The sequence below is a fragment of the Panthera onca genome, chromosome C1 (genome assembly GCF_046562875.1).
Source record: "Panthera onca isolate mPanOnc1 chromosome C1, mPanOnc1 haplotype 2, whole genome shotgun sequence".
Taxonomy (NCBI): Eukaryota; Metazoa; Chordata; class Mammalia; order Carnivora; family Felidae; genus Panthera; species Panthera onca.
This window is the reverse complement of record NC_138346.1, coordinates 122,782,726-122,805,970: the sequence shown is the minus strand read 5'-3', so window position 1 is coordinate 122,805,970 and position 23,245 is coordinate 122,782,726. Positions and strand designations below refer to the sequence as shown.

Sequence of the window (23,245 nt, the reverse complement as noted above, 5' to 3'; positions counted from 1 at the left end):
AGCCAATGCTCTTGGTGCCATTAAAGTTCCCTGACCAATCACCCTCAAATTACAGCAGAAATACAGGACTGCTTCCCTTGGTGCCTTACCAACTCCTAGCTTCCCCATCCACGGACTCCATCCTCTTTTGCAGGGCAAGAAGAAACAGAGAGATGTGGATGCCTGATAGAACGTCGTGATGCTTTCAGTCAGTGTGTGGTAGCAACGGTGCGTCACAACAGCCTTGAGAGACATACACTTTCTTGTGGTGATAAACTTCCTACGTGCTTTCCACAACCATTCAAAATTCTACAGTAGTTAGTATTATATCTGAAAGTCATGGCCCCCTCTGTAAACTTCCTGCATTCTGGAACAATTATCTTCTGCCGAAGACGTCAGCAAGCATCACAGCTAAGACAGCCTTGGAGAGGCCACTCCCCTGACTTCCTCACTGGATCTTCTCAGGTGTTGTGATTGTGACCAAAGTCCACGTTTGTTCGTCATCAGTGATGTTTTTTGGTTTGTGACACTCTGTAAAATATTCCATTTTTTCGGTTTTGATTTAATATACTCTAATGTTTGTATTTTCTACTAACATCAATGGAATGAATGTATGATTGCTCTTTTTTACTGTGTTCATCATCATCATAATCAGTATTATTAACCTGGTCTGGTATCAGGTATTCCTAAAGACAAACCGTGTCAATTTAAAGATAAAAATTCAGCCTTACAAAGGAGATTGAAATGGCTCACTAGTGATTTTATTATTTGAATCTTCGGGGCAAAAAAAATGGTAAGACCAGGAGAGCAATATCTGTGTATTCCTAAGGAAATCCTTCATCGTTATTTTCAAATATATAATATGGAAAACTTTGAATTTGAAATCTATTCAGATTATCATAAGAATATTCCATTTATCGGTGAAAAAGAAAGTAATAGCCATGAGGGCTAAAAGAACGCTCACACCTTGGAAGGATAGTTTAGAGATTAGATTTCCTGAATTCTGTTCAGTGGTGAGAAAAGACCGCTCATCCATCAAAGACAAAGCAATGACCATTGTCCTATCATTTGCCACCATCCAAAGTCTCTTGTCAACTGTGACCATCAAGAATAGAAGAGATCATTTAAACCCTTCACCGGGAATAGCATGTTGCTGTTTCAAAAGCTATCTCAAAAATCTAAAAATATTTTATTTGAAGGATTTATGCAATGCAATATTTGATAACTTTTCTCTTCTTTTATTATTATTATTATTATTATTATTATTATTATTATTAGTGGTAACAGTAGTAGTATATAAAGAAAGCAAAAGAATGTTTTGTTTTGTTTTTCCACTAAGTCCAAATCCTTTCCAGTTTACTCCTATGGGCTGTATAAGCATTCCCACGTTTTGTGTGTGCAATGGTGTGAAAAAAGTGTGTAAGTCTTGAAAGTACAAAACAGTGTTTAAGTGTGTCAGCTATAAAGTCAGATTCCTAGGACTGACATCGTGGCTCTACAGTTTACTTACTAGCTGTGTGACAGTGAGTGACTTTAACCTTTTTGTTCCTTTCATTTCCTCATCATTAAAATGCGAATAATACGGTAACCACCCTACAGGCTAGTCATGAGAAAGAAATGAAGGCATCTGTATGGAGTTCCTGGCATAGGCCTTGGCCCATGACGTGTGTTTATTAAAGGAAGCTGTTTTTGGGGCGCCTGGGTGGCTCAGTCGGTTAAGCGGCCGACTTCGGCTCAGGTCACGATCTCGCGGTCCGTGAGTTCAAGCCCCGCGTCGGCCTCTGTGCTGACGGCTCAGAGCCTGGAGCCTGTTTCAGATTCTGTGTCTCCCTCTCTCTGACCCTCCCCCGTTCATGCTCTGTCTCTCTCTGTCTCAAAAATAAATAAACGTTAAAAAAAAATTTAAAAAAAGGAAGCTGTTTTTGTCAATTGGTTTAGTAGGGAGAATAGGAACTGGAAGATGTGCTCTTTATCCCAGTCTGGGCCTGGCCTCCCTCCTTATCTGCTATCCTGAGCTTAATGGAGGAGAGAGAAACACAGGACAAAACAAACGGAGGGGTGGGGACAGAAAAGGAGAAAGTGAAATAGAAGGAAATTAAAGAGAAAGAAGAAGGGAGTAGGCAGAGCACCCCTACAGTAGTCAGCATCTAAAAGAAACAGAAAAATTGAAGTGAAATCACCCAAAGGACAGCTGGGCAAACCTCTTTGGCTAGCCACCTTCTGCAGGCACGCTGCTAAGGAGGGCGAGTAGAGAGGCTTTTACATAACACATGAGAAAACGGTTATGTTTGGTTACGGGAGAGGGAAAATAGGTGGGTTGTTGGTGCAAAGACCAAGGATGCCAGCTGGCAGACGGGTAACAGCTTTGCAAAGGATTTTCAAAATATTTTCAAAATATTTTGGACTTTCCAGAAACATCATAAGCAGCCCTCCTTTGCATGTCCCCCACGCACTAATGCTACCATGGTTATGCCCACTCCTTCTATCACTCTCCTTCTCTCCACGGCTGAGACTTCAAGAAAAGGATTACTTCATTGGGTCATGCTGCCAAAGCTGTTTGGAAAGAGGTACTCCAGTAGTAGCCTTGCTGGTCCCTCCTCTTCCTGATTCCCACACTCTACCCTCTCACCCCCGTATGGGTGGTGGTAGCGCTATGAGGCATTCCTGTGCCCGCCCAAAACCTGACCACAAAGCGTTCAAAGGGATTATACCCAAGGGTGAAGCTGTGCTGTTGCAGGGAGCCTTGGTGGTCAGCTGTGGGGTTGGCCAGCAATTTTCCACACTGTGTGGCAGCTGCAAAGCCCCGCCTACTCAAATTTTCCTCTAATCCTGTCCAAGGGACTGAAAAGCTCTCCAACCGGTGACCACAGGAGGGGCTAACATCAGGGAGAGAGAGCCCGCTATTTACTTATTTTAGGGGAGAGTCCCACTGGTAGGTGGCCAGGTGGAAAAAGGGGAGGGAGACTTTTCTCTCTTCTGTAAAGCACTCACCTCCCCACTTCAAGATCAGGGAACATGGCCCCAACCTTAATGCTCTTCCAGCATCCTTGCCTGTTTTGCATAATTCTTGGACATGGGTCCCACCCATGGCAGAGGGTGCAAGAAAGATTCTCCCTCCATCCCACCCAGCACAGGATATGCTGGTAGCCCATCTTCTTTATGGGCGACATGTAACATATCTGGTTGGGAATGTAGGCTTTAGACTCCCAGATGGGGCTGACAGACAACTTACACTCCGAGTCTTCACTCTTGAAAAAGCCAATGAGCTTGATGTGGTCCTCGATGCGTTCAAAGGCTTGGACTTCCAGTTTGCTGTTGATGATCTCCACGGGATCCTCAATTAGCTAGAATGCCACACACACACACACGTGTATGAAATATGTTCCAACAAGAGAACTGTTCCTTCCTCAGTGGGGAAATCAGGCACACATGTAAGCTACTTTGGCAGGAAGCTGTGGACCGCATGCATCCCCAGTGAGCACAGCGGCAGCGCCTTCTGAGGAATGGACTTAACTCAGGAGTAGGTCGACTGGGCAATTCTCTCTGTCTCCTCCTCTATTGAGTTTGGAATAGTCTGTGACTCAATTCTGGCCAATGGCTCTCGGGGCAGATTTGCTAAAAGCTTTGGGAAAGTTCTCCTTTCTTTTAAAGAGAACAAAGGAAGCCAGATCCTCCCCGCACCCCCCCCCCCTCCCTTACCTCCCATCGCATATGAATGAGATGTGAGTATCAGCTCCTGCCACTGGCTTTCTTGTAACCAACCTGAGAAGAGTCAGCTGGAGGACAAAACCAACACTCTGAAAAGCAGACTACCTGTGATTTGTCAATAAGTCTAAAATCTGCCCTCTCTCTGCCCTTCCATTTGTGCTTCTAGGTAGCAGAATTTGGTTTCCATTACGTGCATCTAGAAGCCTCCACTTGGCTGACAGAGATGGGCCAGTGCTGGGTTGACCCAGAGTTTTCTGTTGCCTCCTTCACATTTTTAGGGCTTGTAGGTATGGGTCCATGAGAGAGCCGAGAGACTCTTGGGTGCTTTTTTGCAGGAGGTGGCCTTCAACTCTCTTTTGACTCACTCTTTCTGGGTTTTTGAGGCCGTGAGGAAAAGGCCACAGGCCACTGTGCACTAGCTGGTAGATAGGAAATCACCAGCGTAGATGTCATTTACCTGTACAGGTATCTGTTTGAAAGCATTCGACTTCACAGCTATTATTGAAAGTGTGAGTTTATTTATGGATAACATATTTTTTATAATGTCTGTTCCTCTATCTGCCTGAGCATATGGATCTATAGTGTCGTGCTTCTGTGGCTGAAAGGGAGTATGATATCGGGGGCTCATTAGTCCTGCCACCCTCAGCTGATTGTTATTCTATCTCTAAGTGATTACCCATCTCTCTTTCCCACTCTCTCCAGAAGCCCTGGAGCAAAGCCAAGGGGGCGTCAGGGGCTCCTGGTGTATAACTGCTAAGAAAACTAATGTGTTGCCTACACGATCCCGATTAGTGACCCTCTGGTCACTAATAAAACAGTTTCTAAGGTAACTTAAGGGCCAGCTTCCCAGTAGAAAATAGCACTGTGAAGTAGGTACTCCCAGGTTTTTTGTGAAGCATGAGGAATCTGTCTTAGACCAGGACAGATTATCCAGCTACTCTGTTTTTACTTTGGGGTTTTACATCCCCCTGTAGTTGAACCCAAACAGCTCCAAGCAGGGCCACTGTGCATAAATGCTTACGTCCAGGAGAAACTCCACCAGGACGTCAGCTGCAAATTCGCCATCAAACTCAATTGTGCGATCGCCCTTAAGAACATACAGACTTCCTTCTTCGTCAAAACCTGGAAGAAACAAAGAGTCCCCAAGACAAGGTCATCCTGATGCAAGAAAAGTCATCCCCCGGGCTGAAGTCTGGCTCAAGATCTATGGAGCTAGCATTAACCTCAGGATCAGTTCCCCTTGAAACCACCCCTGTAAAGGACACCCTAAGTACACATTTAAATTGAAATAGTCAAGAACCAATGGCCCCACCTGGACTTTAACTTGATAGAAAAATCTATTCTCTACCCTACCACTGCTTTCATTTTCCAAATATGCTGCCAACCTCATTCTCCCTATAAAATGTTTCAGTGCCCACTTGACTCCTTTTAGCCGGGCATTCCAGTCCCTCCATGACCTAGTGCCAATCCTACCCTTCACATTCTCCCTTGGGTAGACCCGCTCTCTTTGTGTGCTTCCCTCCTTCTTGCCCTCATGCTGATGTGAAAGAGTGTGTAAAGGAAAAGTCACAGAGTGTGGTTCTTTACACAGATGTTCTCCTGGTTCCTCAAATTTGGAGTGACCTCCAACCCTGCTCTCATCCTGGTCAGTTCCTTTGGATCTCGGCTTAGGACTCATCTTTCCCAAGAAGGCCACTCCAATCTCTCTCACCACCATTACTCTTCTCTCAGCTTCATTTACAGGTACTCACTGGAACAGTAAGGTCTCCAAAGGCAGGACCACTGTCACCTTGGTGTCCCCAGAAGCTTGCACAGAGCCTGGACACATCAGGCACCCCATAAATGTCTGTGGCCAGAATGAGCGGCTTGCTTTTCTATCGTGGCTGAATTCTGCACATCTTTTCCCAGTTAGCTGATAATGCTGCAAGGGAAAGTTCTGCCTCTTTTCTGCCCTCCATTGCTGCTGGCGTAATGCTATGCACTTTAACAAATGTTCGCTGGAAAACTATGTTTCCCTCCAGGAATGCTAAATAACTCAGGCTGGCATTTAGTCCAACTGCATGGCATCCTTAATTCCTTAGACTAATTGTTTTCAAACTCTCTATTAGCTGGAGAATGCTTTCTCCAAAGGAACTCTCCTGTAGAGCCTCTAGAGAAGAGGAGGCTGGCCCACTGCCTGCTGTGTCCCAGGGCACATCTGAAAAACCCCAGACACATTCTGGAGCACCATTTGTAAATCTAAAGGGTCAAGGTGTCAAGTATCCTTGAGGCCAGCAATGACCAACAACAACGGGTAACTTGGGAACATCAGCCAGTGTCCTGATGTTGGAGTTTTCTCTGAGTGAAACCAGTTAGGAGACTTTTGTAGTAGTTCAGGCATAGCCTGACGGAGACCAAACCCAGGCAAATGGAAGGAAGGATGACGAAGAAAGAGCAGGATCACAAAATATCACTGTCCTGTAAACTCTGAGAGCCAAACAGTCCAAAAGAATCTGCTCCAATTCCTCCAGGCTGAATGTAGAGAAAAGTTCGTTTAGATTTTTCAAGCTCTGTCCACTTGAGAATACCCACTGGTCCACTCTTATAAAAGCTTGTCCAGCATTTCCCTCCCACCACCCTAAATTCTTAGATCACTGGAATACTAGTATTTTCCTCTAACTAAATTTACTGGAAATTCTCTCAAATTCAACTTTCCATGAAAGCAATGGGAAAGAAGACTAGGGTAGCAATAGAATCTGGGGGCAGAGAAAAAAGTCATTAAATTGCTTTTGACTAGGGAAGCAGTTTAACATACTCTGTTCCCCCGACCAAAGGGGGAAAATATTCCTTAATTTATCCCCAGGGAAAGAAATACCCCAGACATTCTTAATAATCTGCTATCGTTTTATAACCATGAGTTCTTCCTTGTGTCTAACCTAAATACAATCTCATAAAATTTAAATCTTAAAAAAAAAAAAAAAGCTGGTCTTCTTGAAAATAAAATAGAGAACAGTTGTTTGTAATGCTCTAAGATAATGAAACTTCGTGTACCTGAAGCCACTAATCTTTTCCCCCCCTGCGTTTACTACCCCAAATCCAATTAACCTTTCTTCAAAGGTCCTGTTTTATAAGCTCCTGCTATATTTAAATAGCCATTCTTCACTGGTCATGCAGAAAAGGCAAAATGGGCAGTACATGTGTGTGGGTGTTGGGAAACCAGAGGAGCTACCCATATTGTCTCTCCTTGGGATTAGGGGTGTGAGCGTCTTAAAGTGCACTTGAACTTGAGCGTGACATATTGACACAAGAGATCACAACATGCACTGTGTGGTCACTTAACCATGCTGCCTCTAAATCCTCCCTCTCGCCCTTAATGATAATGCCCAGCTGGGGTTTAGCTTTACATTTAGAAACCACTGGGACCCCAGGGTCACTACTATTAACGTTATCTTGTGTTGGCTGCTTCAGCCAAGAGATAAGGAAATAATAGATGATGGAAGGAGAGATTTGCTCTCTTCCAGAGAGATAACCATGGCAGTGAGATGAAGAGGCTAGGCTTTTAGCCTGTTCTAGGAGCTGAAAAGAAAGGTTTGACTTCTTTGATGCCAATTTCTATGGTGATACAAAGATAGATTTGATGATTCATGTGAAATCATTCAATTCAAGATATATTTGATGATTCATGTGAAATCATTCAATTCAATTCAATTCATTCACTACTTTCATGAAACTCATCCCCAACCCAAGACTAAGGTGTGCAGAATTGTTTTGTATTCATTGAAAAATAGTCCAGTTACCATGCAAGAAGAAATGAAACTGTACTTTTTTTTTTTTTTGCAAGACACATTTGTTTCTTCCTGGTATTCCTAAAGAAGTCCCACTTACCCAGTTTCTTGGCAAGCTTGGCTTCTTTCTTGGCATCCACCATCACAAAGCCTATATCTTTATGTTCCAGGACCTGGGCCACAAGCTGAAGGGAAAGACAAGGCAGACAGTAAGGGGACCAAGGGCAGAAAGATGGTACAATATGTTACGGGATAATATTCTGACATAACGACAAGAAGACTGTCCTCCATACGTCCTGTTACTCTGACCAATTCAAGCAGCAACAAAGAGATTCCATGCCATACCCCAGGAGAAGGATGGTTCAGCAGAATGCTGAGAACTTAGGAGAAAAAATATGAGGACCAGACCTAAGATATAGGATTTGGAAGTACATCCACTGTCTCACACCCTCCTCTGCCCTTGAGGTAGATCAAGTTTGAACTGAGAGAAAGGAAAATCAAAAAGGAAGCAAGGAGTATTTGGACAGCCGCAGGTACATGACAATGGGCCCAGAGCCCTTCCCTTGCCACCAACCAAACATGGAGTCAGGTGGGGACACAAGATATCACAAGGTACACTTTGTGGTCACTTAACCATGCCTTATCTAAATCCTCCCTCTCATCCCTGAAAAAGCTGAGGAACCTTAAAATGAAGGAGACCTGTATCCCCAATACTCAAGCATGGTCCTTGGGTTCCTTCAGCCCCTGGGCTTGTGGAGTTGAAATGCCCACTGGGTGTATCTGGCCAATAGACCCAAGACGGCTTCTGACGCTTTCCCACAGCCCACTGAGAAAAAGAACCAGTAGAGGACCAGAATGGAACCATCAGCCCCAAAAGTGAAAAGGGTGCAGCAGGGTCCTAGGTGGACAGATGGCTGGACACCAGCACAGGACTGGCATCACGTGAATCTTCCTGAAACTCAGATTTAAGGAAGCAGGGAAACCCTCAACTGACAGAGATCTATGTCCTGCCATCTGGTGAATGGAAGCTTAAATAGAAACAGTGAAGGAGATACTAGAGAGATCATGAAACATTAATGTCACTTTTCTTTAAATTAAAAAAAATGTTTATGTATTTATTTTGAGACAGAGAGTGAGAGCCAGAAGGGGGCAGGGAAAGGGGGAGAGAGAGAATCCCAAGCAGACTCCATGCTGTCAGCACAGAGCCCCACATGGGGCTTGATCTCACGAACCGTGAGATCATGACTTGAGCCACAATCAAGAACCGGATGCTCAGGGACGCCTGGGTGGCTCAGTAGGTTGAACGTCTGACTTCGGGTCAGGTCATGATCTCACGGGTTCGTGAGTTCTAGCCCCGCATCCGGCTCTGGAGCCTGCTTCCGATTTGGTGTCTCCCTCTCTTTGTCCCTCTCCCCCTCGTGGTCTGTCTCTTTCTCTCAAAAATAAATAAATGTTAAAAAAAAAATTAAAAAAAAAAAAAAAAAAAGAACCGGATGCTCAACCAGCTGAGCCACCCAGACACCCCTTTCTTTAAACTTTTTAAAAAAGGTAATTATAGATTAATGTGCAATTCTAAGAAATGATACAGAGATCCCTTGCACATTTTACCCAGGTTCCCCCAAAGTAACATCTTGCAAAATGATAGTGCAATATCACAAACTAGACATTGGCTTTAATGTAGTCAAGATACAGAACATTTCCATAACCACAAGGACCCCTCATGTTACCCCTTTATAGTCACATCCTCTTTCTCCCAAACTCATCCCCTCCCTAAAAAGATTTCTACAACCTTTTCATTTGAAGAATGTTACCTAAGATCAATCACATAGTATGTAGCCTTTTGGGAGTAGTTTCTTTAACTCATCATATTTCTCTGGAGATTCATCCAGATGCTTATGTATATCAAAAGGTCATTTGTTTTTTATGTGCTGAGTAGTATTTACATGGTATAGAAGTACCACAGTTGGTCAATTATTCATCCATTGAAGGACATCTGGGTTGTTTAAAGTTTGGGGCTATAATGAATAAAGTTGCTATAAACATTAATGTACAGGCTTTTTGTGAAGGTTGGTTTTCATTACTCTAGGATATATGCTCAGGAGTGTGGTTTCTGGGTATAGCAACTGCATGCTTAATGTTTAAAGAAACTGCCGAAGTGTTTTCCTGAGTAGCTGTACCACATGACATTCCCACCAGCAACGCAGTGATGAGCTGTCTCATTCTCCCACCTCCTTGCCAGAATTTGGAGTTGTCACTATTTGTAATTTTAGCCATTTTTACAGACGTGTAGTGATATTTCGTTATGGCTTTAATTTGCATTTCCCTAATGTCTAATGAGGCTGAACATTTTTTTCATGTGCTTATTTGACATCTATATGTCTTTCTCCATGAAATCCTTATTCATGTCTCTGCTTATTTACTAAAACAGGTTGTTTTTGATTGTTGAGTTTTGAGAGCTCTTTTAATATTAGTCCTTTTTCAGAGATGTGGTTTACAAACATTTCTCCCACTCTGTAGCTTATCTTTTTATCCTGTTAATAGGGTCCTTCACAGAAGAAAACATTTCAATTTTGATGAAGTCCAATTTATCGGTTTCTCCATTTATGGATTGTGCCTTTGGTGTTAAGTCTAAGAACTCTTTGTCTAGCCCTATATCCTGAAATTTTCTCCTAATTCCTTTTCTAAACATTTTATAGTTTTAATTTTACTTTTGGGTTCATGAACCATTCTGAGCTACGTTTCAGTAACGTGTGAGATTTATCTTGTTCTTTTTTGTTTTTTGGCCAGCACCATTGTTGAAAAGGCCATCTCTCCCCCATTGAATTGCTTTTACACCTTTGTCACAGATCACTTGACACAATTATGTGGATCTATTGCTGTTTTCTCTCATATGTCTGTCAATACCACATGGCCTTGATTACGGTAACTATATAATAGCTCCTGAAGGTGAGTAGACTGCCTCTTCCCACATGATTCTTCTTTTTCAAAATTGTTTTAGCTAGTTTAGTTCCTTTGCATTTCCATATAAACTTTAGAATAATCTTGTATCTAATTGTAAAAAAAATATTTCTAGGATTTTCATAGGAATTACATTGAAACTTTTTCTTTAAATGTTTATTTTTGAGAGAGAGACAGAGCATGAGCAGGAGAAGGACAGAGAGAGAGAGGGAGGCACAGAATCTGAGGCAGGCTTTAGGCTGTAAGCTGTCAGCACAGAGCCTCACATAGGGCTCAAACTCACAAACCGCAAGATCATGACGTGAGCTGAAGTCAGATGCTTAACCAATTGAGCTATCCAGGTGCCCCTGCATTGAATCTTTAAATCTGTGTATTAACATGGGAAGAAGTGACATATTTACTATGTTGTCCTCCAACTCAGGAGTATGATATGCCTCTCCATTTATTTAGATCTGCTTTGGCTTCTCTCATCTGCATTGTGTAATTTTTAGGACACAAGATGTATGCATGTCTTGTTAGATTTATACCTAATTATTTAAATGTTTTGAGTGATTATTAATAGCATTTTAAATTTTGGTGGTCATGTGCTTATTGATGGTAAATAGGTATATAATTGCTTTTTCTATGTTTATCTTGTATCTTGCAACCCTGCTGAATTGTGATTAATGCTAAGAGGTTTTTGTTTTGTTCTTTGCAGATTCTTTTGGATTTTTCTATGTAGACAATCATGTCATTCACAAAGAGGGACAATTTTTTCCCCATATCTGTATGCCTTTCTTTTTTTGGGTTTCCTTATGGCACTGACAAGAGCTTCCAGCATTATGTTCAATAAAAGTGGCAAAAGCAGACACCTACGCCTTGTTCTCAATCTTAGGACTTGGTCTACTTTTCCTTTCCGTTCTATCAGTTTTTGCTGCACACATTTTGCAGTTCTGCCCCTTTGTGCACATCCCTTTAGTATTTCCTGTTTTCTCTGTGGAGTGATCCTGGATCTATTTGGCTCTGCAGTTTGTGCTATAATCCCTCTACTTCTTCTTCTGTGGTTACTTCTCTCATTTTCTCTTCATTCCTACATCTGCCTTCATTTTTCCCGGCATCTCTGTCTTTTCCCTTGGATTTCCTTTCCTCTTATAACTTCTTTGAGGGCTTTCTTTGCCTCTTCACTCTTCCTTGCCATTTTCTTTCTTTCTCTCTGCTGCTAACTACTTCTGTTCCTTTAAAGCTAAGGATATTGGTGGGAAGCACAGAAGCTGCTCTGTGGAGTGTCCCTGGTGACCACGGGTGGAGGGGCAGACAACAAATGGCACCACCTGCCCCTAGGGCAGTTTTCTCTCCTTTCTTGGATTTTGGCTGAGAATAGGGAAAGCAGGCTTTGGGTGAAAGACATCATTATCAGTGTTTATGTTATGACTCATCTTGAGCTTTCCTGCAATACTTAAACAGGCTAATATTTCTGGAAAGTCACTTGGCTTTAGCCTATTGCATTCAATTCATTAGACAAGGTCATTTTTGAAAGAGTTTTCTGGTTTTCATTATAAGCCACTCTGTCCTGCTTAGTGCTATCAAAATGTTGATTTAAATGCCCCCTTGTCTATCATGCAAAGTTAATAATGATACTATTAAGTTTCCCTACTCCTACCGCAGGAGCCGTTAGCAGTGGCTCTTAAAGTATAGCATGCATTTAAATCACCAGTTAAAATGGGGCTTCCTGAGCCTCAGCACCAGAAAGTAGAGAACAGAGCTGGGTGGGGCTCAGAAATTTATATTTTTACAAGCCACACTACCACATCTCATGATTCTGACACAGCAGATTTCACACTACACTCTAGAAAGCACTGCTATAAATGATTGTCAGTTGACCCAAAAGTGATACGGTGTAATTTTTTTCACCTGTGACCCTCAGGCCCACGCGTGGCTCTGTTGACCCCTCTACCTCAGGCATAGGAGAGACATATTAATAATAGTAAGAATATAAGACATTAACTATGACAATGAAACAGAAGTTTTAACTGACCTCTCCTATGTATATGCCACCGTGTTTTGTTGGGTTTTAGGCCGATGCAAAAACCCAGGCATGAAAAGCGTGGCCTCCAATTACTTTATTGATATTTATATGTGACTTTTGAACCTATATGAGCGAGAGGTGCTATCTCAGATAAGCTGAGTTCTGTTTCTTGGGTTTCCTGTTTAACTAAGCATAGCCGGTCACTGTCCTAGGATCAGATGGATGGACAGAGCTGGCACTCACAGATGGGCCAGAAACCCGTGCTAGCTGAGACCTGCCCACCTCCTCCTTGGCACAGTCCCGGCAGTGTCTGTCACTCTCGCCTCCCACCCTGATTAGGCCCAAAGCCTGCCCACTTGAGCTCTGTCATCGCTCCCATCAACCCTCGCAAGCACCCCTCATGGGTTGAGCCAAGGGTGGCCGGGGCTGGCAGCAACCCAAGAGAGAGCAGTGAAACTGGGTTGGGGGAGAACGTCTGTGGTGAAAGTCCGGGCCCCCCCCGGGCTGAGTCCTGACATGACCCAGTCCCCCCAGGACCGAGAATCCCTGCCAGGCTGATGGGGGCTGGCCGGACATCGTTTGCCTCTCGCACTTGGCAACATCTTGCGTCGCCCTTGCTCTGATCCTAAATCTCCAGCTCATATGTTCCTTTCCCCACTCTCCAGCAGCCCAGCTCACTGCGCTCTCTCAGCTGCTGCCAGCCTTGGCGCCCCTGGCTGTAAAGCCAGCTCCAGGCTCATCTTTCACTCCAGCCTCCTTTCTGTGAATTCCAATAGCCCATGGCAGGGGCGTGGCTCTCTGACACTTATTTTGCAGTCAGAGTCATGTCTAAGTCTCTTCTGTTTTGTCCATCTCTCCTCCCTAAGGGGAAGGACCCCATATTGTGCCTTGGGTCTCTCATCTAGCTCCTTAGAGATACTTGGCATGCTTTGGATGAATGGATGGATGGGCCCATGCACTTCATAAGTTCAAGGGACTTCTGAGCCAAAGTGGGAAGAGGCAATTGTCACTAATTACAGTGATTAAGAGTTACAAACATGAGGAAGAGAAAAAAATAGAGTCAATATGTCTCCTAAATTCCAAGAAAACTGGAATACTCTCATCCCATCTGACTGCAATTTTCTCCTGTTGACTTATCATCTTTCTCCTGCTGGTTTTGTTAGTTTGGTTGGTTGGTTACTTCTCTGTCGTCTGTCCTAGAGACTGGGGTCATCTCTTATTGGTTGGCATATGCAGTCCTGGGCACTGGTGCAATGCTTGTTCTTTCCAGAAACATTAGGATTTGCTTTGACCACAGATGATTCTATTTTTTTTTAATTTAATTTTATTATTTTTTTATTTTTTTAAGTTGGCTTCACACCCAGCACAGAGCCCAACACGGGGCCCAAACTCATGACCCTGAGATCAAGACCTGAGTTGAGATCAAGAGTCAGACACTTAACTGACTGAACCGTGCAGACACCCCAGATGATTCTTTTGAGTACAAAACTAACTTCATAAAAAAAAAAAAAGTTGTACTAAATAATATGCACAATTCAGTGTAAATAAGCATATATGATAGTATACCCTTTCTATCTTTATATTGCATTGTATAGATATTTATTACACCAGTGTTACCTCTGTATTGATGGAATCAAAGTAGATCTCATCTTTAAATGAATTAATGAGTCTCTTCTTTAAATAGTTTATCCCAGTCATTAAGAATACAGCACTTGGCATCAGCGACCTGGATTCCTGACTTGGCCCTACGTGCTGTGACTCTGCTATAAAATATGGATGATTACAGCCTATTTCACAAGGCTGTTGTAAAGATTACATGAGATAATGCATGCAAAGTTGTTGACACAGCTTTGGGCATGCGGTAAGTGCCAAATAAATGTTATATTTTGTTCTTAATATTATGACAGCTGGATAAGGTTCTGGACCTTGTGCCAATTCCAAAGGATCAAAGCCGAATGGACTGGAATGGAAAGAAAGCAAGAACTATGAATTGAGGACCTGCTATGATCAAGGTACGTGCTAAACAAAAGTGTGTAAGGCATGTTAGAGCATCAAGGACCGTGTGATTTCATTAAGGGAGAAGCTAATGAAAAATTACCTGGTAGGTACTAAAGAAAACAAGGGTTATGGAGACTTAGAGCTTGTGAGCAGGGAGGTCAAACCATGCAGAGCCTAGTGGGGGCTGTGATAAGCAGCGTGGATTTAACTTCCACACACTCAGAATGAACTCTCAAATCCCTAACGTGGCCAACAGGGCCCTGCCCAGTTTGGCCTGCCTGACTCTCCAACCTCATTTGGGGCCACTCAGCCTCTTACTTAATACCCTCTTCTTCAGTTCCTCAAAACGTCAAGCTGTCTCCTGCCTCAGGAGGTCTTTGTACAGGGTATCCTCGTTCAGCTGTGTCCCCACGCCCAAGGCTGGGCACCGGCCGCAGCTGTCTGCCAGAAATGCCTGGTTCTAGTCACACAAAGGCACGGAATGTGCCCCGCTTCCACGCCCCCACCCCTCTTCCAAGAAGAGCCTTTCCTTCATACTTCACCAACTCTTACTAACATTTTTTTTTTAATTCTTTTTTTTTATTTTTTTTTTAATGTTTTATTTATTTTTGAGAGAGAGAGAGAGAGAGAGGCAGGGGCAGAGAGAGAGGGAGACACGGAATCCGAAGCAGGCTCCAGGCTCCGAGCTGTCAGCACAGAACCCTGATGCAGGGCTCAAACCCATGAACTGAGAGATTACAACCTGAGCTGAAGACGGACATTTAACCAACTGAGCCGCCGGGCACCCCTATCAACTTCTACTATCCTTGAAGTCTACACGTAAATGTCAGTTTCTCAAAAGGCACCCCCTGACCCCCAATCTGAATTGGGTGCCTTCTGTACTCTTGTCCAAGGAAGCCTGGGCGTCTCCTTCATACCTCTTTCTCAGTTCATAAGCATACCTCAACCTACACAATCATTTGTCTATACCTACTCATTTGATAGCCTGTCAGCTCTCTGTCCACTTCTGTTTTTCTCCCCATACTCTCCTCAATATAGTACCTGACCAGAATGGATCTCAAAAAACATTAGTTCCCTGCTTTTGGTATGATCTCATCTAAATGTAGAATCCAAAAACAAAACTGAACTCATAGATACAGAGAACAGATGGGTGGTTGCCAGAGGTGGTGTGGCGGGGAGGGGGGTGGCTGAAATCAATGAAGGGGGTCAAAAGGTACAAATGTCCACTAATAAGACAAATAAGTCCTGGGGGTGTAATATAGAGCATAATGGGTATAGTTTTGTATATATATTATCCATATTTACATATATATTATATATGTTTATTTTATATATAATACTGTATTGTATATATATATAATACTGTAATATATATATAAGTATATATATATATATATATATATATATATACAATACTGTATTGTATGTCTGAAAGTTGCTAAGAGAATAGATCTGAAAGTTCTCACAAGGAAAAAATTAGCAACTATTTGTGGTGTTGGATGTGTTAACTAAACTTACCACAGTGATCATTTCACAATATATACATGTATCAAACCATTATATTGTATACCTAAATCAAATACAATGTTATATGGCAGTTATATCTTAATAATAATTGTTTCATTGAATATTTTCATAAAACAAAAATAAGATATACTGAAGTCATCTGGTTACATTAACTGATGGAAGTGTTATATTACTGAATTCATCTGTAAAATGAAAATATGATAAACACTGCCATACTTTTCGCCTATCATTTAAATCCCAAATTCATAGGATATCACATTCAACTCCTGATTTTCAGGAAAATCTATTTATACAGCCAAAATCTGTTCTGAAAAGTAGAATAGTTACTGTCTTTTGTATCCGCACATTGAATATGTTACTATTTCACATCCATGTTGCACATGAAGTAACCTATAAATTGCAATTTTAAGGGACTATGGTAGGTACCATCTGTACAATATGGTGCACAAATTTCTCAATTAAGCACTTTCCTATGGAAATTTCATAAGGAAATTTCTGACTTTCCTTGAAGTATCAGAAGAGCTGGAACTACATCTCTACCTTTTAGTAGATAAAAACACCATTTGTTTTTTAAGTAAATGAATGAATGAAAGAGGAGGCTGCTTGGAAAAGGAGAGGCCCACTAGACTTTGAACAAGGAGAAGTGTGTGGATAGGCAGAGGAGAGCAGCGAGGGCATCTCAGGAAGACAAAATGGCAGAAGTGGAGGTTTGGAGATGCAGACGTGCAGAGTGAGTGTAGAAGAGGCTGACTTACTTGAACAGAAAGCTTATTTGAGGGCACTGAATGGAGTGGTGTATTTAAGGTACACAAGAGAAAGAGTGTAAAGGATGTGAATATTAGGACGAGCAGTTCTGAGTTGGGGGTGTTTGGGTAAGAGAACGATATGACTAATTTGAGCTTGAGGAGGGTTGATCTGAGGGCATAGCCCGGACAGACAGAAAGAAGAGTGGAAAGGAAAGGTGACCAGCTGAGAGGCTGATGCCATTGTCTGCATGGGAGATGACTGATCTCAGACTGAGGCAGCAGCAGTGGGTGGAGTGAGTCTTCTACAAGCGAAGAGTCCATCAGACTGGCCACTCTTCCATGGCTTTGGAGAGAGAAGGGAGGGAGACCACACAAAAAGAGGAGGCAAGATGACTCCAGGGTCTCCGGCCAGGGAATGGGGTGAAGGACAAAACAATGGCATCAGGAGGGCATGCCAGAACCGGAGGCAGGGTTCTCAGCTTGGATTTAGATGCAATGCGTTCATGGCAAAGTCCAGCCAAGAGCTCGAGGTGTCAAGCTGGCGCTCAGGGGGGAGAGGGCCCAAATGGAGTGGTGGAGGTGAGAGGTGGAAGTTTAAGGGTGGGTGGCATCTTCAGGGACAACAGTGGGTAAGGAAACCACAGGGTCAAAGACTGACCACCTCATAGGAAGCAAGAGCAGGAAGACAGAGGAGCCTGCTCTGGAGGTGGAGAGGAGTAGGGGGCAGAAATCAGAGAAGGACAGGGAGCGTAGTGACTCCAAAGTCATGAGAGGAGAGTGGCTTGAGAAGAAGCAGGTGGTCGGTTCGAATATTGCAGGGAGGAGTCATGGACAGTAGGACCACCATGAGGTCTCCTTTCAGGACTGGTAAGTCACTGGTGACCTTTTAGAGAAGAGCTGGGCCAGGAGCCAAAGCACTGGGAGTTAAGCATTTGAGTGGGTGGCAAGGACATGTTAGAGCAGGTGTGGATCACTTGTTTAAGAAGTTTGCCCATGAAAGGTAGGAGAGAGTGGCACAGCAGCACTGGGGGGCACGTCGTGTGGGGCACGTCCCGTGGGCCTCAGGACAGCATATGCGGAACACCAGGGCCCCATATTTGTCCCTCCAAGTCCAGTCCCTTTGTGGCATGCCTCACCTCCAGGGACAGATTGAAGAAAGCTACATTCATACTGCATTTCATGGTCAGAGGGAAGGTGGGGAAGGCATGGGGTAACAGAGGAAAGACAGTGGCTCCATTAAAGGGAACTGAGTGTGTGTGGGGGATACCTTCTGTAAAGTCAAGAATCCGAAGAAAAGGGAGGACTGAGGAGCCTGGGGAAAAGTATCACTGATCTTTGCTCCAAGTGAACGTCCCTCAGGCCAGTCATTAAAAATACCCTGGCTGCAATCCTGTTCTTCCCATGTAAGCCAAGAAGCAAACTGTTTTCACCCACTGTCCCTGATACCATCTGGCAACGTGTCAAGCAATTCAACAACTGTGTGTCCTCCCTTGAAACCGGAGAGCTGATGTTTATCCCCGGTAATCTCCTGTCACTTTCCACCACCCTCAAATGAGGCCCGGGCTATGTATAGCTGGGCATTGCACGTGATGTCTCCACGCGGGGGGGCAGGCAAGGGAATGGAGCAGCTATTTTATGAGAGTGAAGTAAATATTGGGGCCTGTTGGGGCTGGAATGGGTGGCCTCTGATTATTGGGGTAAGAGGGGAGCTGTTGACTGTTTTATTGGCACCGTGAGGCTCTCACTTTGCTCAATGCCAGGGAAGAAACCCAAGGGCCAGGGCTGTGTGTTTTACACTCTGCCATGTTGAGAGCAGTATAGCAACTATAATAAAAGTATCACCCATTGGGTGTTCGTTCTATGCTCCAAGGCCTTGCATGAATTATCTTATTGAATCTTCCCCAAACCCACATAAGAGTAGAAGTTTGCAGATGAGGAAATGGAGGCATAGAGAGGTCAAACAACTTGCCTAAGGCCACACAGTGCTTAAGTAACATAGCTGGGCTCCCGACCTGACACCGTGGCTCCGGAGCCCCGGCTCTCACCCATTACATTCTACTCCTGCACCTGGGTCTTAGAGAAACCCAGGCTCCAGTCATCAGCTGTGAGACTCTGAGCAGATCACAACTTCTCCCATCTCAACTTTCTAGTCTACAGATGAGATCTCATTCTTGTAGAGGTTACATGGGAGCAAGTGCTTAAGGAAGGTTTGTTCCCTCTAAAGTCACTTGGGGCAACACCATGACATTGAGCTGGTAGTCAGTGAATCCGAGCCCACATTAGCATTACTTGGAGGAAGGTCTCGTGAAAACACAGATTTCCTGGGCCCACTTCAGAGTTTTTGACTCATCAGGTCTGGGATGGGATTTGTGACATGCACTTGCATTCATGACGAGAAATGCATCCCTGGTGACGCTGATGCTGCTGGTCCCAGGCCCACACGTTGAGAACCACTGCTTACAACGGTCTCTAGTCTATAATCACAATCTTTTATCACATAGCATCTTGCGATGTCCATACAGACTGAATGAGAAAGGCCAGGTTTTTCCCTTTTCACACTAAAAACATTGTTGCAATGGAATTTTTTTTAAAAAATGTCTTTGACTGACATGGGACCAGGCCGCGCCCTTTAACCTTGTTCTCAGTGGGGTTCTGTTGTGCCCCAGAGGCTGTGAAAATGACATCTGGCAGTCCCGGACCTGACCTCTTCTGTAGCTCCCTCCTCAGCCTGCCTTAGAAGGGAGTCCCACAAAGTAGTCACTATGTTCTGGAAGCCAGAGAGACACCAGCCCTTTTCTTTTTAAATTTTTTAAAAATGTTTTTATGTTTGAGAGAGAGAGAGAGAGAGAGAGAGAGAGTGCATGAGCACAAGAGGTGGGGGACAGAGAGAGAGAGACAAGAATCTGAAGCAGGCTCCAGGCTCTGAGCTGTCATCACAGAGCCTGACGCAGGGCTCAAACTCATGAGCCATGAGATCATGACCTGAGCTGAAGTTGGACGCTTAACCAATGGGGCCCCAGAGACCAGCCGTTTTCTAACTAAAACTTCCATAGTTTGGTGCACCTCATCCAAAAACAAACAAACACACAATGCAAGAGGTGCTTCAGCTGATGGAGAAGCTTCCTAAAGATAAAACAATGAGCAGACCAGGAGCTCTTTGACTTGTCACTCCCAGAGCACGTGGTGAAAAGCAGAAGAGAAGCCTGTTGCTGCTTGGCTGAACCGTATCAAATGTCTGACCAGTGTCTGTTCTGCTAGCATCTGCTAATGACAACAAATAGCATGGATATCCAAAGCGTGGGGACAGCAACATGCTCTCACGTACCCAATAGTTTCAAGAACAGCCCTTTGTTGTGTGCCAAACATGTGCCAGTCGCCTTACACATCCCCTTGTTTCTCTTTGTAAGAGCTCTGTGCTGAAGGTATTGCGGTTTCTAATTTTACAAAGGAAGGCTGGAGGAGTGAAGTGACCTGCCTGTGCAAGGACACTAGTGCAAGGACTCCAACCAGGTGGGTCTAACTCTGAGCTGTGTGCTTCTCTGCCAGGGGATATTGAGGGCTCCCGTTTATGTGTTGTGTCCACTTTTTTCTTTGAGTCTGGGGGATGCTCTCATCTTCTTCATAAATAAATCGGGTGAGTGTGGTCAGATCTGTTTGGTGTCCTGAGCCAACTTGGCCGTGTGTGTCGGTGTGAGGTACAGGCAGGTGAGCATGTGAGGGAGTACCTGTTGGCTCGCCTGGCCCGCCTCCATGCCCAGCACACAGCAGATGGTGAGGAGAGGCCGGTCTGGCGTGGGGCACCGGGCAGCAGGCAGGCACTCCTGGAACAGGCTCTGCGGGCACTCAGAAGCGGGTCTGGCCGGCCCAGCCCAGCACGCTGCAAGATGGCGCACTGGCCATCTTCCTGCATGGCTGTCCAAACAGAAATGGCTTATCTGGATAAAATCACATCCAGTTTTCAGAAGAGGGAGCCTCTGAGGCTTTTTTGTACAGACTCAATACTCTGGACGGCTGGCTTTCTTGGTAGAAGAAGTCATTTTAGATGCTAAGGCCGAGCTGTCAATTATACAAAAATCCTCCACACCAACCACTGAGACTCAAACTACAGGAGAGTGGGGCTGCTGCTTTTAAAGAAAAACCGAGTGATTCTGAAACATTTTATTTTTGACTTTTTATTTTGCTGCTTTCTCTTATGATAGTTTTATAGTGGTGACTTTCATGGTATCTCACGTCTCCATTTAAACATGTTTAACTTTGGGAGAAGGTCTACCTAAGGGATTTGATGGCCAGACTTGAGTAACATAGTGAGAGAAGAAACTTCCAGTGGTTTAGAAGTTCTGAGTCAACAGTGTGTTTTCCATTTCGTGAATCTCTGTTCCATCTCTATATGGAAGGAAGAATTTCACTGTCGTCAACTCAAGCCATGATCTTATAATAGCACTTCTGTCTTTCCAACATCTGCCCCTGGGAAGTGCACAGCAAACTCTCATCAAATATTTGGGCGGCACTTGGGCTCTAAGGAGATCTGCAATTTAAGAGTGGGCATGGTTATACATCGTGGGAGAGAGGACTGGCTTTATGTGAGGGTTTGTTCCCAAAGCCAAACCAAAATAAGCCTGACCTCATCCAGTTTTACAGAGGGCAGCAGGTGCAAGTTTGGAGAATGCCATTTTTGGGCAGTGAACAGTTGGAAGAAATACCTGAATCCTGTGTGTGTTGCTATTCTCTGCCCACAGTTCCCACATCATTCCATCTGTAGATTTACTCGACTCCAGCAACTTAATTTTGCCTTCCTCTCCTGGGGTTTAGGAATGCAATCATGGGGACATTTGCCAGTGCTAAATAGGTTTGAAGGCAGGGTCAGCCTCACAGAGCCCAGAAGTTTCTGCCCATGCTGGATATATAGTTGGGACTGAGAGTCCTGTGGTTTAAAAAAAATCAGTTTTACCCCTATGTCAGTGGGATTAAGCAAAGATGACAAACAGGTCCCTGAATCTGACAGAGTCAACCTAATTTTATACTATTCCACTCAATGCTTTTTTGGAATAAATTTAATGTTAAAAAGAGATCAAGGACAAATATGTTTTCAATATAGGCAACACATTTATAATTGCTTGCCTTTCCCTCTCTTTCCATCCATCCATCCATCCATCCATCCATCCAGTGTTTTCTGGATTTTTATTAAATCCCAGTAGGTGCTAAGCATTAGCCCATTTGCTCACACTGGTCATTTTGGTTCAACATAATCCAATTGTACAATTAAATGTTGCTCAAGCATGGGTGAGAATCCAGAATACAAGCTAAAGACTCTTGTCCCTTTTTAAGTTGGCCTTGCTTACAAACACAAAGCAATCCCTTTCAGCTGTTCCTTGGTTTAGAGGAAGGAACATGTCATTTGGAACCAAACAGACATGAATTCAAATCCTGATACATGCTCTGCCATTTTATAGCTTTGTGACCTTGGGCAGTCTACTTTCAGGATCAGTTCTTTGCACATGATGTAAACAAATGTTGTTAAGAGTTAAGTAAAGTAACATATATAAAGCGCCCATACTGGGTACGCTTCACGGTAAATTCATAACAAGTGCTATCTCCCGTCTCCTCCTTCTCTTCTGTTCACTTAACATTCACTCAACAAACACCACTGAGTGCCCACCATGAGTCAGATGCTAATGTAGGTGCTGGCATACAGCAATGAAGAGAACATTTTGCCTCTGCCTTTGTGGATTTACATTCTCTAAGGGCGTCACACAACGGGCACCGTGCCAGCCAAGCTCTATGGAGAAAAGACAGAGTAGGGAAGACAGGTCAAAAGGAGTGCTCAGAGAGTGATCTGTGTAGGAGGTCAGGGAAATAACTTCTTTCATAAGATGCCATTTAAGCAAAGAACTAAAGTTCTTTGAAGGTGAGTTCTTAGCATTAATGAAAGAACATCTCCTTAGCTGTAAGGGGCCATGCCATCTGCATTTTGTAAGGAAGCAGGTATGAATATTTGATGGATCAATGAAAGGGTGAATGTTTCTCTTTGGGGAACCATGGGCTAAGTTTCACATTATAGAACACTCACGAGTTTGCTGTAACCAGTTTTCTCATAGTTTTCTGTTAAACATGGTAACACCTTAGTATCCCCTCTTCTCTAGGGTTCTCTGATTTGTCATTTCTTGGCAGAAAAGGGCAATGCAACACAGCAACCCAATAGATGTTTTTCGTCTTTCTGAAGGTAAATGCTGGACCCTGACTGAAGATTACTTTCTGATCTGACCTTAGAAAACCCTGTAACTCAAAGGGAAACCTCTCGGGTAGGGTAAGGCTTCCCATGAGCCCAGTCATCCCCTTTTAAGGAGGTCCAAAGTTTCAATCACTGACTGTCAGAGAGGACAGTGGGAGTGCACTGGGAGGCTTGGGTGAGACCCAGAGCAGATTTGAATCCCTACAGCCCCAGTAACCAACTTATCCCAGCAGTTCAAACCAGAGGTGTGCTAACCGGTCCAATAGCACTGGAGAGAGGCAAGAGACAAAGGGTCAAGCAATGACAACACGATTCTGGTCATCTAGAAAAT

General features: G+C 43.9%; 1 protein-coding gene across 1 annotated transcript in view; it reads right to left on the bottom strand.

Annotated features, from left to right (window-relative positions):
* The window catches only part of CASQ2 (calsequestrin 2), a 63,488-nt gene that overhangs the window by 32,779 nt on the left and 7,464 nt on the right, over positions 1-23,245 (bottom strand). The window contains exons 2-4 of the mRNA XM_060624245.3: positions 7,552-7,636; positions 4,709-4,809; positions 3,212-3,323 (exon numbers count right to left, since the gene is read on the bottom strand). Coding sequence (XP_060480228.2) covers positions 3,212-3,323; positions 4,709-4,809; positions 7,552-7,636 — 298 coding nt within the window. The remainder of the gene's footprint in view (positions 1-3,211; positions 3,324-4,708; positions 4,810-7,551; positions 7,637-23,245) is intronic.